Here is a 15,036-nt window from a genome sequence, read left to right on the forward strand (position 1 = left end):
TACAGTACGTTGCTGTTATACATTGTTAAAATGATACAAAATGGTGTAAAGCTGCCCAGCTTTGAGCAGTCAGCAAGAACAATAACAAACCAAGACATGTAGCCAGACGTGTCCCCTTGTGATGATGCGTAGCTTTGACGAGTCATGCCAGTCTAGTGATTTCTCTGGCTAACATGCACACAGTTAACCATAATGTACACAGTTGGCCTTTACTGACAGCTTTCAGCTCAGTAACAGGGCGACTGTACAGAGACGTGTCTGTCACTGTGTTTGGTTGGGAAAAGTTTGCATTCCCTCAGGATTAATGTACCAGTTTAATGAAATGTCAGTGGTGCTGAACACAGCATACTTCTTAGCTCAGTGGTGCTGAACACTGCATACTTGGCTCTGTGGTGCTTGACACTGCATACTTGGCTCTGTGGTGCTTGACACTGCATACTTCTTGGCTCTGTGGTGCTGAACACTGCATACTTCTTGGCTCAGTGGTGTTGAACACTGCATACTTCTTGGCTCAGTGGTGCTGAACACTGCATACTTCTTGGCTCAGTGGTGTTGAACACTGCATACTTCTTGGCTCAGTGGTGCTGAACACTGCGTACTTCTTGGCTCAGTGGTGCTGAACACTGCATACTGCTTGGCTCAGTGATGTTGAACACTGCATACTTCTTGGCTCAGTGGTGTGGAACACTCCATACTTCTTGGCTCATTGGCACTGAACACTGCATACTTCTTGGCTCAGTGGTTCTGAACATTGTATTTTTAAATGATTTTATGGCTCTGTGACGTTGAACACTGCACTGGCACAGCTTTTTGACAGATGCACAGTGCATTTCCTGGCAGCCATTTTTATTGCACACAGCAAATGAACGCAGCAGGGAGGTCATTCAGTGGAATATGACTCTGGAGGAAATATTTTGTTCATGTCAGCCAGGGTAAAGCTTCAATAGATCAAGGCTATTTGTGTTCCCTTGCTTACCTGGCCTCTGTTTGGCCATTCCGAGGAATTGCAGAATTACCTTTAGGCATTGTGCTCCTGTTAACATTTCTCAGAACTTATTAGCGGCTACATTCTAGAATGTTCTCGGACATGTTCAAATAAGGTTCTTCTGAAATCCGAAAATAAAACATGGTGGGGCTTTTTATATTAGGGTTCCCAGGCTCTGGAATGGTTTATCCAGGAAAACAAGTCTATATCTGCTTTTAAAAGACTTCTAAAGAAGCATACTTCCACTTGAGCCTGCCATACATTTTATTTTTATTTTCTTTCTGTGGATATCACTATGTGGCATTATTGATATTGTTGTGTTTCTTTAAAATATAGAATTGGGTGACAAATTAAAGGAAAAAACCAACATAAAGTGTCTAAGTAAGGTGTTGGGCCACCATGAGCTGCCAGAATAGCTTCAATTCATCTTGGCATAGATTCTACAAGTCTCTGGAACTCTACTGAAGGGATGGAACACCATTCTTCCAAAAGATATATCCTCATTTGGTGTTTTGATGATGGTGGTGGAGGCACAGTCTTCACTCGTCAGTCCAACATCTCCCATAGGTGTTTTTCATATTCATCAAACCATTCAGTGACCCCTGGAGCCCTGTGGATGTGGGCATTGGCATCCTGGAAGAGACCACTTCCATCAGGATAAAAATTTCTCATCATAGGATAATGATCACTCAGAATAACTTTGTACTGATTTGAAATGACCCTTGCCTCTAAGGAGACAAGTGGACCTAAACCATGCCAAGAAAATTCCCCCCAAAGCATAACAGAGCAATTGGACTCTCTCCGGCAGGCCCTCTGGACAGGGCAGTGAATCTGTGGCCTCTGGTGGGACCACTGGGTGGGGCTGAGATCTCCGAGAGCTCTCCAGGCAGGGCACAATACCCACGGTGGTGAGGGTTTCCACACCACTCACACCATCCAGACCCATCCAGCTTGTTCCAGTCTTCTTCCTCCTCTGACTCATCCAAGGCGTACCAGTCATGGCCCAGGCTGGGGCCCTGGACCTTATTTGTATAGCATGCATTACGGGGACAATGTCACAGACGTGCTTTAGAGAGGAAAACTGGGCATAAAGTATACCGTACCTTACATATTGTCTGCGTGAGCATGTGGTGATGTGAAGGCTGCATAGGTCCTGGTTAATGCAAGATCTATTCTTGTTAATACCTTTTTACAGTGTCAGGATTACATTCTATTTTAATTCTGAGGAAAGATTTCACATTGTAGCTGATGGTAGAGTCCCAGAGCTGTCAAAGGATGCTGTGAGAGAGTATTTTCTGTGGATAGGACACCAGTGAAAAAAACAGTAAGATTAAAGCTTAAAACTATAGTGATTCTGGCTTATGCACAAATAGCCCTTCATTATATCCTTACATTATATCCTTACATTTATATAGCACTTTTTCTGAATGCTCAAAGTGCTTTACAGTGAAGGGGAACTCACCTCACCCACCACCAATATGTAGCACCCACCTGGGTGATGCACAGCAGCCATTTTGTGCCAGAAAGCTCACCACACATTAGCGAAGGTTGAGAGGGAGAGAACATTTATTCGTTGTGGCATTATTTTACACACTGCTAAGCCTAGTGGCAAAACAAAGTCACAAAAGCCGCGTTTCCACCGCAGGAACTATACCCCGGAACTAGGAACCTTTTGAGGAACTCAGTGCGTTTCCACCGCAGGAACTAGGGTCTAAATTTAGTTCTGGGGGCTTTGTTTTACCCCCCAAAACGTTCCTGCTCGGGGGGTAGTACTTTCCGAAAGTACAGGAACCTTTTGGGTGGAGCTTGCAGCGCTGAACATTTCTGATTGGTCGAGTACTCGTAGCATTTGTGTTGTATTTATTTTCCGCCATTACCCGCCATGTTTGAAAATATGCAGCGGCAAACCAATTTATTTTCATAATAACTTCAAATCAAACTTGTATGTTATGCGGCGCAGTAGCCTACTTTTGGTTATAGCCTGTCAACGTCTTGGAATTATAACGTGTGCTCTTCTGTTCTTTTCTTGCTTTAGTATTCGTTTTATAAAATGCTAAGCATTCGTGCTGGGACAGCATATTACGTAGGCTACCAAAACATTCAAACGGATTAATTCGGTTGCTGAATATTTTCTTCCGGATTTTCTTTGTTAGCCCGTTGTAATTGACTCAAAACGTTTGATACAGTTATGTGAGGTATGCGGTAGTTCTGCATAATTAACATTGGTGATACAGTACAAGCAAACTGGAAATCACCTTCCGCACTTTTTATCCGGGTAAAATAACAGGTTAATTCTAGTAATCTTCTCTTTAGCTTTTTCAGACTGCCGTAATTTTACTCAATTTTACTGCCATTTTTCAATTCCACGAAAAGACCAGGAAGACTATGGACTCATTTATGGTGCATGGTTCGCATCTGGAGGGCACACTTCGCTGCTCGGCTAACAGTAACTTCGAAGGAAAGCAAACGGTGGCTGTACCACTACTAATTTACATTTTCACGCAAGTCCGCGTTTTCGTTCTATTCTTGTCATTTTGCGATTAGCCTATATGGAATTGACGACGAGAAAGTAATAAAACAGCAAATTGTTTACAACGTGTGCATGTTTTCTGCTGTTAATGAATGTGTTTGAGAGGATATATGAAAATCAATAAATACAAAAGTAACCATATATAGTCATTGTTGGTAACCCGTTGTATATAAGTGGAATAAACCCCTCCGGGCTGTCCCGGTTATTAGAAAATAATGTAGGCTACTTCGGTGGTAGTATGGGATTACAGAAGAAATCATATGACAGATGGACCGACGACAACGTCAGTGGGCTAATTTGCCTAATCTTCGCGGTACTTTAGACCCCGGTGGAAACGCAGACAACCATTGGCTGAAGGAACCTTTTAGTTCCTGGTAAAGTAGTTCCTGGGACTGAAAGTTCCGGGTAATTTTGGTGGAAACGCGGCTAAACACTCTACATGGTCTTTCAATAGATTTTCATTAATAGATTATGCAGGACAAACAAGTACATATCCTTTACAGAGAGGAGCAGTAAAACAGGCAGTTCTCACAGAAGTTGGTTGCTTGGTTGTTAATAGGCACCCATACAACAAACATGGCTTGCCTGCTAGTTATGAGCACAGGATGTATAATACTCACAATGAATTTGCCTTCCCCAGACCATGCAATGATAATGATTAATGGATGGATCTCTTCACATGTGAGTTGGAGAAGACTAGGAGTCATGAGGAATCTTGCCTTCTGCTCAGAATATGAGAGCCTATGTTACACTGAACGTGTCAAAAGTCAGACATGACAGCCAGTCAAACCTGTGTGACATTCCAGAAATTGCTGTGTGGCACTTCAGTATTCTCATGTGCTGTGGTGGTGATGCAGAGGCTGTTGGTAATGTGTATTTAGTCAATAGGTCTCTTTCACGAAACATGCGTATGATCAGATTTCATCATAAAATGTGCGTAAGAACATTTCCACAAATGTTTTGGCATTCATCTTTTTTTTCTTACCTTTTTTTTCTTATCTTTTCTTTCTTTCTGTTCTTTGGTACAACCAAAATTTATATAATGAGGTGCAGATATATTTTTGCTTATATTTGCACTCAACCCTGAAGTCAGCATGCCTTTTATGGGATTGCTCGTGTGTTTTCTTATTCTAATCATATCATATCCAACCATTCAGGTTAATTAATGTAGTTAAAATCAATGGCTTATTTAATATTAATATTAGCTAACCTTGCCAGCCACCGCTACATTGCTCCCCCCCCCCCCCCCCCCCCCCCCCCCGAAGTCTGCTCCAACTTGGCGAACACGGAGGGTCGGATGCTGACTGAAACTGGGAGGTTCGGGCTGATGACCCAAGCTGGGTACTGCTGGTCATAAGCTGTGACTGTGGAGTACCAGCAGCTGACTAAAGCTAGGGGCTACAGGCTGCTGAACAGTGACCAGAGCACTTTGGTAGGGGCAAGGAAAACCACATTCAGGACCTCCTGCCACCGGGGGAGCTGGAGGTGGACCCGGTACACCACGTCAGAGATGTGCTGGAGGACGGTGCAGGAGCCTCCCCAATCACTATCTAACTTAGCTGACTGACCCTTCTGCTCACTGTGCAGCTCCTCAGGCACACAAAACTGGGAGAACATTCCTGCAATCAGGCACTGTGCCACCATGGATCCTTTCTGTGAAGGAATCATGTATGCCTCCTGCCACTTTCTGAAGTAATCCATGGCAACTAACATGTAGCGATTCCCACTGTCAGTGAATAGAATGGGGCCCAGGACATCCACTGCCACAATGTCCATTGCCTCAGTAGATCTGCTGCTGAAGCCGGTCCAAGATCTTGTTTAACCGGAAGTGAGTAACACTGGGTGGGCCGTGGACCAGCTGCAGGGCTGTGGGCTGGAGACTCAGAGGCACCATGAGCTACAGCGGTCCGTCTCCACCTCTGACACAACAGTCCCTAGTGCAGCATCAAACAATCCCACTGGCTCACTGATGATTTCACTCCTGTGGAGAAGGCAGACAAACAGGCACACACAGGCCTCTGCCCACTGGAGGGCGGGACCTACTTTTGGGTCCTCTTGCTGCGGCTGCTGCAGCAGAGCCTTTGAGATGGGGGCTGGGCTGGCGTCTTGTTCTCTCATCCTCTCCTCCTCCTTTTCCTCTGTTCTGTCACAGTGCTGGCAGGAGCTGCAGGCGCAATTCTCGTGTTTGTCACCGGTGTGCTGCACAAGCGAGAACTGAAAGTTCAGCAGCAGCTCTATCCAATGGGCTATCTGTCTCCTAGCAATAGCTACTGCAGCGCAGCGTGATCCGTCCGAACTCTTGCTCCTGGTGATATGCCATGAAGTGCTGCACTCCTGCCAGTGCAGTCCTGAGAACAGCTCTCACCTGTATACAGTAATTGCACCAGTTCGCTGAGCACCCGGCTAAAATATGCAATTACTTTTTCCGCTTGTTGAGTCGCCACATGACTCCTCTGATTCCCATGTTGCTTGTGTCCATGTTCATAATGAAGGACTTGGTCATGTCCACTATGGTGAGAACAGGGGCTGTGATCCCGATGGCAAGGAGGATGGCGAAGGATTGCTGGCCCTTAAGCAACCACTTAAACCAGCAGGACTTCTCCATGAGGGCGTGTAGAGGGGCGGCAATGCTAGAAAAGCTTTTTTTAAGAAGCGCCGGTAACAAGACACTAACCCCATAAAGCCGTAAACGTCTTTATTGTGACAAGGGGGCAGGCCAGTTCTTAACTGCCTCCACTTTAGCTGGGTCAGTGGCAACCATGTCCCTCCTTATGACACGTCCAAGAAAATTGTTCTGCCTCCTAAGTAGCTGACACTTGAAAGGATAAAGTTACACGTTCTCCCCACTGATTAGCAGCAGCGCGGGATATTAGTTTTCCCTACTGATCAACCGCAGCACTGGCTATAAGTTAGCGAGCACCACATCAAAGCTTGGAGTATGCACTAGAATGTGATCTAGTTACACTACGCTGGCTGTAGGCTGCAGGACTTTACTGTGTCATCCATGGGTGCTGACATCATTAAGAAATGGCTCTGCACATCCTTAACAGTGTGGAACCTAATGGACTGAATTGGTCCCTCAATCTCTCATGTTTTTTGTAATCCTTAGGATTTTTACTGTTTATGTTTGACCAGCATTGGCTATTATTTGTTTAACTTTTCCCTTTATTAATTTCATTTGTTAGTTTTCCTTTTTACCCCCTTTTTATTGTATCAATGATTATTGTCATATGTTACTAAATTTATTCTATGGATGTGTAAAGTAGACATAATCAAAAACAATATTCAATCGCTAGAGGCCCCAGAGCAGTGGTTCTCAAACTGGGTCATGGAGACCCCTGTGTATGCTGGTTTTTTGTTCCAAACCCAGTTGCAATCCCAGAATTTTAATAAGCTGTTCATTCTTCTTAATTACACTTTTGTGTTTTGAGGGATTGTTTACCGTTTTAAGCCACATTGTGTCAGAAATAGCTATGCATGCCATAAAAAATATATATAATGTATATTTACATTATGCTTATTGTGCTATATGGCAAATGATTACATGAATAGAAGTAAAAAAGATTTAACAGATCTAATTAAAGTCAGGTGAATTGATAGGGTTACTGGTGAAAGTGTGGACACCTGGTTGTTAAGACTAACCGCTTGGTAGGTAATGAAAAATTTGTAGACAAAGCAAACGATACAAGCCAAACCTGCATCATAACATGTGTTCAAAACCTTAATTGAGTTAGAGATTAGCAGTAAGAAAAACCAGCGTACACAGGGCTCCCCAGGACCGAGTTTGAGAACCACTGCAAAACAGGGTGAAACCGCCATTAAATTTGTCGAAGCCAATATGACTGTCACAGATTTGGAATTCTTCTCTTTTGCATCCTGATTGGTTGAGCATAAATTTTGAATGGGTAAACGTTTTGACCAGGGCTTATCATGGTCTGTGTAACCACCGCTTCCCTGACACAAGAAAAACCAGCAATATTACAACTAGTCACAGCTTTGCTTTTGGCCACCCCTAATCCCAACTCATGGTGATGTTCCTGGCTGAATGCTACGTCAACTTGCTATTCTTCAGATGTGAGGCTGTGGTCACCAGGGAATCACAATGGCTTTTGTGTTGGACTCATGCCAGACAGGTTTTCTTTCTGCTGCCAAACTGTGGGCCTGTTCGCCGCTGATTACTCCAAATCCCACTCTCTGTTGTGGGTCACTGGATGGCAGTCAGGAGATGATTCCTTTTCCTTTAGATCCACTTAACAAATGCTTTTATCCAGAGCAGTTTAATATAAGTGGAGAATATCAGTGTTACTCTCAGGAATATGAAAGTGCAACATCACCAAGAAGACACAAAAGGCCCATTTATAATCAACATATTTAAACTTAGCTTAACAAACCAATTTGTATTGTGAACAAAAAGTAAATACCACTACACACTACACAGCTAAGCCTATCTTTTCATAGCTATACCTATCACTCTACTACAAAAGGAAATTCATGAAGAAAGAAAGAAGATAGCTAATGAAAGTCAGGGGAGCTATGGTCCCAAGGTGGGTTTCCAGTCTATATTGAAAAGGGTCTTTGCTATATTGACTATCATGGAAAGCTTATTCCATTCTAGAGGAGAAGGGGTGGCGGGGAGAACAGACAGCAGATGTGATCAGGAAATGCAGACACACCAGGGGGATGGAGGGGGGACACAGGTACCTGGAAGGTAAAGAGGTTGACACTGTAGTGCTGTCCAGGAGAAGCAAAAGGTTGAGGGGACTTGGCTGGGACATTCAACATCTCTATTTTAGCCAAGTTGTCATATTGAGCTTCAGAAGGATGTCTGCCATCCAGCTGAGATGCAGGCTAACAGGAGTATAGCAGAGAAGGGAATAAGAGAAAATGTTTGCCAACTGGATAGAAGTGATAATACAGATCATGGAAGGAGATGACTGAATAAGGGACTTGATATAGAGCGAGAAGTGGAGAGGACCAAGAACTGAACCCTGAGGTACACCTGTAGAGATGCTATGGGGACTCTAAACTGCATCCCCCCATACAATCTAAATGGAGTGACCATCAGGGTAGGAAGCAAACCAAATAATATTATACTACTGTATCACATCGCATAATGTCTTGCAATTCTGTAGTTAGTACATCCTGTGCAGTGCAAAAAACAAAATGTAGTTTTTGTATGTACAGTGCAGTGTGTAAATATTTGCAGTGACACACAATTTTTGTTGCTTTGGCTCTGTACCCCAGCACATTTGATTTGAAATTAAATAATATGAGGTTAAAGTGCAGACTGTCAGCTTTAATTTCAGGGTATTTATTGTTTCTGGGGGGTTTTGCCTTGAAAATTTTCATCAAACTCTGAACTGGATATTCTGTTCTGGAGGCTTACCAGTGGTATCCAATGTGCTGAGTACAGAAATTGTGTCACTGTCCAAATACTCACTGTGCTGTATATTCTGTGGCTCAACACCCAAAATGAAGATACTGCCTTTTATACTACATTCATTTCTTTATCCTCTTCTATGATGAGTAAATCTCAGACTTGGTCTGCCTAGAGACAGACAAGGCTCCATGTAATAACTCTACTGGAGCATTGATTTAGCTGGCTTGTATGGTGGGCTGGAATTAAATGAGGGGAGAGATATGATGTCACTTGTTTTGTTATTTGGAAGACAAAAAGTCCCAAATCCCCTCTCTCCCCTGGTGAGCTGCCAGTTCTGTGGGCTGGCCGTTGATGGGGAGGAAGGATCACTGGGATTTCTCACTAGCTCAGAGCTGGGGACTGTTTTGCAATAAGAGTCCCCTCATTATCTTTCCCATCTCCCATCCTTCTCATAAAATCTGTCAGTCTCCTCTCAGCTCATTCTTCCCTGCCTTCTGCTTGAACACATCCGCTTGAATTTCTTTCATATCCTCTTCCCTCAGTGGTATCTGCCCTTTATTTCCTTCTCTTTCTGTCTTTCTTACATTCACTTTTTGAATTTTGGATGTAAATGGCAGCAGTAATACTTGTGTGCTGAGGTCTCCCAGCTCTGTGGAAAGATAGAATTAAGAAATAGAATCAGATCTAAATAAAGATTCGGTCATTCCTCTGCTTTTGATGGACTGCCGTGGTTCATTCTCCTCAGCATTCTTAAGCTACAAACAACATTGTAAATGGAGGCTATTACTCAGCTAAGGGCTGCTCTAGATTTCTCCTCCTCTCCCACCCTCCTCTGGTCTCAGTACTGTTTCCGCTTGGATTGCTCCTGCCCTTTTCTCATTTTTTTCTCCTTAGGTTAAAAGCTTTCTGGAATGTGTTCCTTTCTGTTTTGTAGCAGTGGGGAGGGGTTGTATTTTGAAACAGCCTCCACCCCCTGTCTTGTTATTGGTTGAAATTTTACTGTCAAGCCGGAACCGGAGAGGGCTGTTTGGTGGCTCCTTAGTGTGTGAGGCATTATACTCACACACACACACACACACAGTCGCTGGCCCAGCCCTCTTCTTACAGCTCAAGCCTCCCAAAGCTGTTTTCGTTGTAGAGATCGGGACGTGGTTTAACACGGCACAGCTGCCGAAAAGAAGACAAGGGAAGGATCAAAGACGAGACCAGCAGAGAGAAGAAAAACACCCCAGAAAATCCCATCTTTTCTCTTCAGAAATTCCCTTTCTTTCTCTGTTGCCTCTGTTGACGGTTCATTCAGAAAGAAGGGGCCGTGTTCACATGACAGAATCAGAGTGAACGGGTTGCCATGGTAACTGACACTGGCAGGACGACCCAAGAAAAGTGGATGTTGAATGGAGGAGCTGCTTTGGCGAGCAAGTGAAAGTAGCAGAGAGTCGGAAGAGTGAGGGAAGGAGGGATCAAGGGAGCATTGAGGTCCAGAATGGAGGACGGGTTTTCCAGCTACAGCAGCCTGTATGACACCTCCTCACTGCTGCAGTTTTGTAACGGTAAATCAGACCTTTAATTTGTTTTGCTTCGACTTGGCTGGTAATGAGTCTGTGGTATTTTGGTGTGGCTGTTACAGCTGTCCTTACTGAACAGAGCAGTTTGAGCCTTGTAGTGCAGCTTTCCTGACATCTGATTGCTGAAGAAAAAGAAAGTGAAATGACGATTTTGATTGGGGTACCTAACCTAAATATGGCATTCTACATAGCTGATGTAGAATGCCATATTTAGGGGTGGGAGGGGACAGAGACACTGAAAACTGTGTTTTTGACAGTGAAGTAAAAGCTCAGGTCATTTCGTACTTTCAGCCTTTTAATTAAAAGTGCTCTGTTGTTTTCAGTTGTCCAGCATTACAGATGACATGGTTCTCATTCCTATTATTCCTGTTCTCTCTCACTTAATTTCTGACAGATTTATCTGAACATCCATTGCTGTTCAGAAAAATAAATCACTGAGGTAAATGGGAATACCTGCCAGCTTTTAACAGGAGTGTTCGCCTTCTTTGTACCTTTCCTGTTTAACTAGTGAAGAATATAAACAGTGTTGTAGCTTGTGAGTTGGAGAAAATATGGCAACAGAAACTTTCCCTGATTTCTCATTTCCCTGCTCTCACCATTTCATAAAAAATGAAACCTAGCTGGTAGAAGATGCATCCATTGGAGGGAATAATGCAGAATTTCCATGGCTCTAGATTTGTCCAGATTTGTCTTGTGTTACTGTACGTAGCTGTTTTGCATGTTTTTGGTCTTGTCATTTTTTAGCTCGTCACTAACAGCACAAATCCAGTCCAGGAGGATTAGGTACAAATAGGGCTGGCCGGATAGATGGGTCATGACATTCGTTCAGGAGTTTATTCTAAATTGGGATGCTTGCTACTGAATTTGGTGATGACCTGTGAGTCTTCATCACAAAGGAACACTCCCTGTGCGCTCACAAACTCATGAAAGAGAAGTGGGAAACATCCCTACATCAAACATCTGAGTTCTGACATAGATAGTGTTTTGGCTAACAGGCTATCATGGATGGCAATTTTAAGATCGAGACATGTTGGCGGGACACTGTTGTAAAACGGGTGCTGGCAGGCATGCAGTCACACCTGTAATAGTCCGCTTTGTTTAAGCAAGTGTTTGACTTTCATTATAGATCTGCCACATACAAATCCTCTGATGATATGGATTCATAATTACATTTTGATACAAATTCTACTCATCTAAAGAATTAGCCATGCAGATAATTATGGCTTTCTAACCTTTAATAACAATGTTTATGCTTATTCAGGGCACTTGTGTACATTTTTACAAGCTATCATTTTTTTTACAAGTTATAGAAAATAAGATTTAAAATTGTATCAATAGAACAAGTAACTATGGCAATAGCTGTTTAATAGATTTATACATTAAATTAATTTTGTAAGCATTTTATATATTACATTAACCCTGACAACCTAATTAATGCAAGACTTGTTTGTCAAGAAGAACTGTTCCTTTTTGTTTGTGTTATATTTGCTTGGCATGAGCTTAATTCACAAACTTACTTTTGAATCTTTTATATATTTATTTCCTCATGCTTACAGTACCAACCCTTAACTACCATTCTCATTCCATATAGACTAGGGAGGGTTGGGGGTCACCCAGCCAATCAGGGAATGTTTTATATATTACATAATCCCTCTGACTGTCATGTTCCTGTTGTTCAAGTAAGAAGATGAAATTAGACATGCTGCTATAACTCAGAGCAGATTCAGATGCTGAACACATTTCTCCAGAAACCCCTTGGTAAATCTGTGTTTTTGGATTCAGAGGCAGTTTACTGTGGTGTTCCAGCTTTGTGATTAATTAGGTGAGCATTACTGTATAAACTCAGAGTTCATTTGGTGAAGCTGGCGGACATAAAGATGATGTAATTTGTTCTAGAATGCTTCTTGTGCTGCGAAACAGCCTTGTCTGAGAAGAGAACCATGTCCCTGAGCTGGGAAAGCAGCCTCATCCTGAAACAAAAGACATATAGGAACAATAGGAACAAGAACTCCTAACTCCACAAAATACTGTTGATAAATAATGCTCGTGGGCATGTAAATTGCTGAATTACTATATTGCTCATTGTCAGCAGCACCAACTACTTTTGGCCCTTAGCATTGCTAGAGAGGTAGTTTCCTACCCATTTGGAGGGCTCAGCTTGGTTGCAAACTCACCTCTGTGAGCCCCACACCTCCATCTCAGTACTGTCTATCAGGCCAGAGGGAGAGAAACAAACCAGAAGGAGAGAACGCCAAGGAGCAGCAGATGTTTGATTACACGGTGAAGAGGCATGAGAAAATGTTACAGAAATCCAGGCAGTAAGAGCATTTGCTACAGGCCTACTTTTATCCATCTCTGGCTTAAGGGGCAGGGTGGAGGACCCTCAATTTCATTTTCATTATTTTGCAGTCCACCTCTTGCTAAATGGACCATGCTGTCTAATACTCTTAACAAAGACTAGGAAATACATGCTGTTTTCATGAAACAGTGTTTTAAAGTGTGTTGAAACATCAGAGAGCATTCAGTTCCCCTCGTTCCTTTACAGGCGTCTGGCATTTTTCTTCATTATTTTGCCTAGTCTCTAGAGAGTATGTATTTTTTCGGTCAACGCTAGTCTTGAATCTCAAGGGTCCCAGCCTATGTGACCCGGCAAGCTGGGCCACACATTGACAACTTGCCATCTGTAAAAATACTAATTCATATATGAAATTTACTTTAAGCAATTTCTATCAAGTTAATTTCCTTTGTTCTACTGACACAACCTAGCTCCAAATATTTTCTGTAATCCCTTTTAAAATGAAAAACCTAAATCAAATCCCTCTTAGTCTCCTTTTGCTTAGCCTGAAGAGATTAAGGCCCTATTTTTCTGGTGCTAATGCAAAAGCTAATGCAATAAACATGTCAGAAGCGCAGATTGATGTTTTGGAGAGGCACAAGTTCATAAAATGGCGTTTGTACTTGTATTTTAATCCCTGATTTTTAAACTCTAGTGCTGGGTAGGTGGAGTGGGGGCTGAACGCATCATTTGAAGTTGTGGATTAGTGCATGCTGTTTTGTCAGGTTTTATCAAGATCTGAAAAATTACCTGATGGGGGCAATTATGAGAAATATAAGGATTTATTAAATGTGTTGTGGAGGCATCTATACAATATTACTACAACAGCAATACATTATTTTAAAATAAATAATCATGATGTACTTGTTCTACAGCCGTTTTCAAAATTAAATTTATATTGAGTTAAAAAAAACTATAATCACAGATCGTGCATCCAAGTATTTTATAATGCAGTATTTATAATACAAATTTTACATAATAATTTGACACATCCATAGATACATAAAATATATCTACTTAAGAACTTTAAGTTCACATGTGACTACTTCTGCAATAATGACACCATACAGATGGGAACAGAATATGTAAGAATGCCAATATTTAAATATGATAATCCATTCATTGTAACTTAAGTATAGCTAAATCTACCACAAAACGTACTACTCTGTGATCTAAGGCTTTCCGTTTCTTCAAGTGAGCATTTTGAATAAATTCAATATTGATCTTCTTACAGCACAACAGGCCTCTTTTTACTGGGGCGTTCTATGATCGTTCTATGATCGTTTTAAGGCATCAGTTATAATAGAACGGTAATTGTCAAGTATTTCTTATAATAAACATAAAGCTTTCTGAAGAATATGAAAGATATTTTGACTGTCCAAGCCTCTATTAAACTTTTTTTTTTTTGAACGTTTTTTTGGTAATATTTCATGGAGCTTATTTCCAAAATCTCACAGTGAGTTATGGCAACTCTGTTTAGAAGCAGGTGAGCAGCAGTGAGGTCTGTCTTTTCTGGGAAATCACATACAGGAGTTGCAGATGTTACTTAATCAAGACCCATTAGTCTTCATGGGAGCTCCTTTTCCATGACTGACAAGGCTCAAGAGTCTGTTCCGATTATCATGAGGAGGTGGGATGGAGAGCAGAGAAAAGAGCAGAAGAGGAGACTCCTGTGTTGGGATCCTTATCACTTCACCAGGTAGCCAATCAGAGCTGACTTAGTGTGAACAGGAAATCCCTCCCAGATTTAAATGTATTGGTTGGGTATGATGTCATACAAGACTGACTGCATATTTTCCTCAACAGGCAATGCAACGTGTGCTACAATTGATTACACAGTCAGGAAGAAAGACTTGCATTTAGGATGTTGTTGTGGTATTTCACACATCACTTAAAGAATCATAGTGGAGGATCTAGATAAACCTGCGGTTCAATGACTCCTCAGGGCATCAGGTGTCCAATACAGTGTTCTAAATTTCCTAAATGATAAAATAAGATCAGACAAAGCAACCTTCAACCAATCTTATTTAGCCCATTCTCGACCAAACGAAACAAAAATGGATTGATTGTGTGCTTGGATTGATTGTGCGATGGATAGATTTACTGTGCCCTTGTCTCACTCCCTGATCTTTGACATAACAAGTCCCATAAAATAAACTCAAAACAAAGGTTATTTTATCCTGTTCCAGGGGACCGAGCTGGCAGTGATTTCTATACAGAGACACCATTTAACTGGAATGG

General features: G+C 42.1%; 1 protein-coding gene across 4 annotated transcripts in view; it reads left to right on the forward strand.

Annotated features, from left to right (window-relative positions):
• Nucleotides 1-15,036, forward strand: part of eml1 (EMAP like 1) — a 94,373-nt gene that overhangs the window by 20,004 nt on the left and 59,333 nt on the right. For 3 of the 4 annotated variants that reach the window (XM_035428988.1, XM_035428998.1, XM_035429006.1), the window contains exon 1: nucleotides 9,927-10,445. The exons of the other annotated variant lie outside the window; for it this stretch is intronic. In XM_035428988.1, the coding sequence (XP_035284879.1) occupies nucleotides 10,379-10,445 (67 nt within the window). In that variant the 5' untranslated portion in view covers nucleotides 9,927-10,378. Of the gene's footprint in view, nucleotides 1-9,926; nucleotides 10,446-15,036 lie in introns of those variants that run through there. 4 annotated transcript variants of the gene reach the window in all.

The sequence above is a fragment of the Anguilla anguilla genome, chromosome 1 (assembly GCF_013347855.1).
Source record: "Anguilla anguilla isolate fAngAng1 chromosome 1, fAngAng1.pri, whole genome shotgun sequence".
NCBI lineage: Eukaryota > Metazoa > Chordata > Actinopteri > Anguilliformes > Anguillidae > Anguilla > Anguilla anguilla.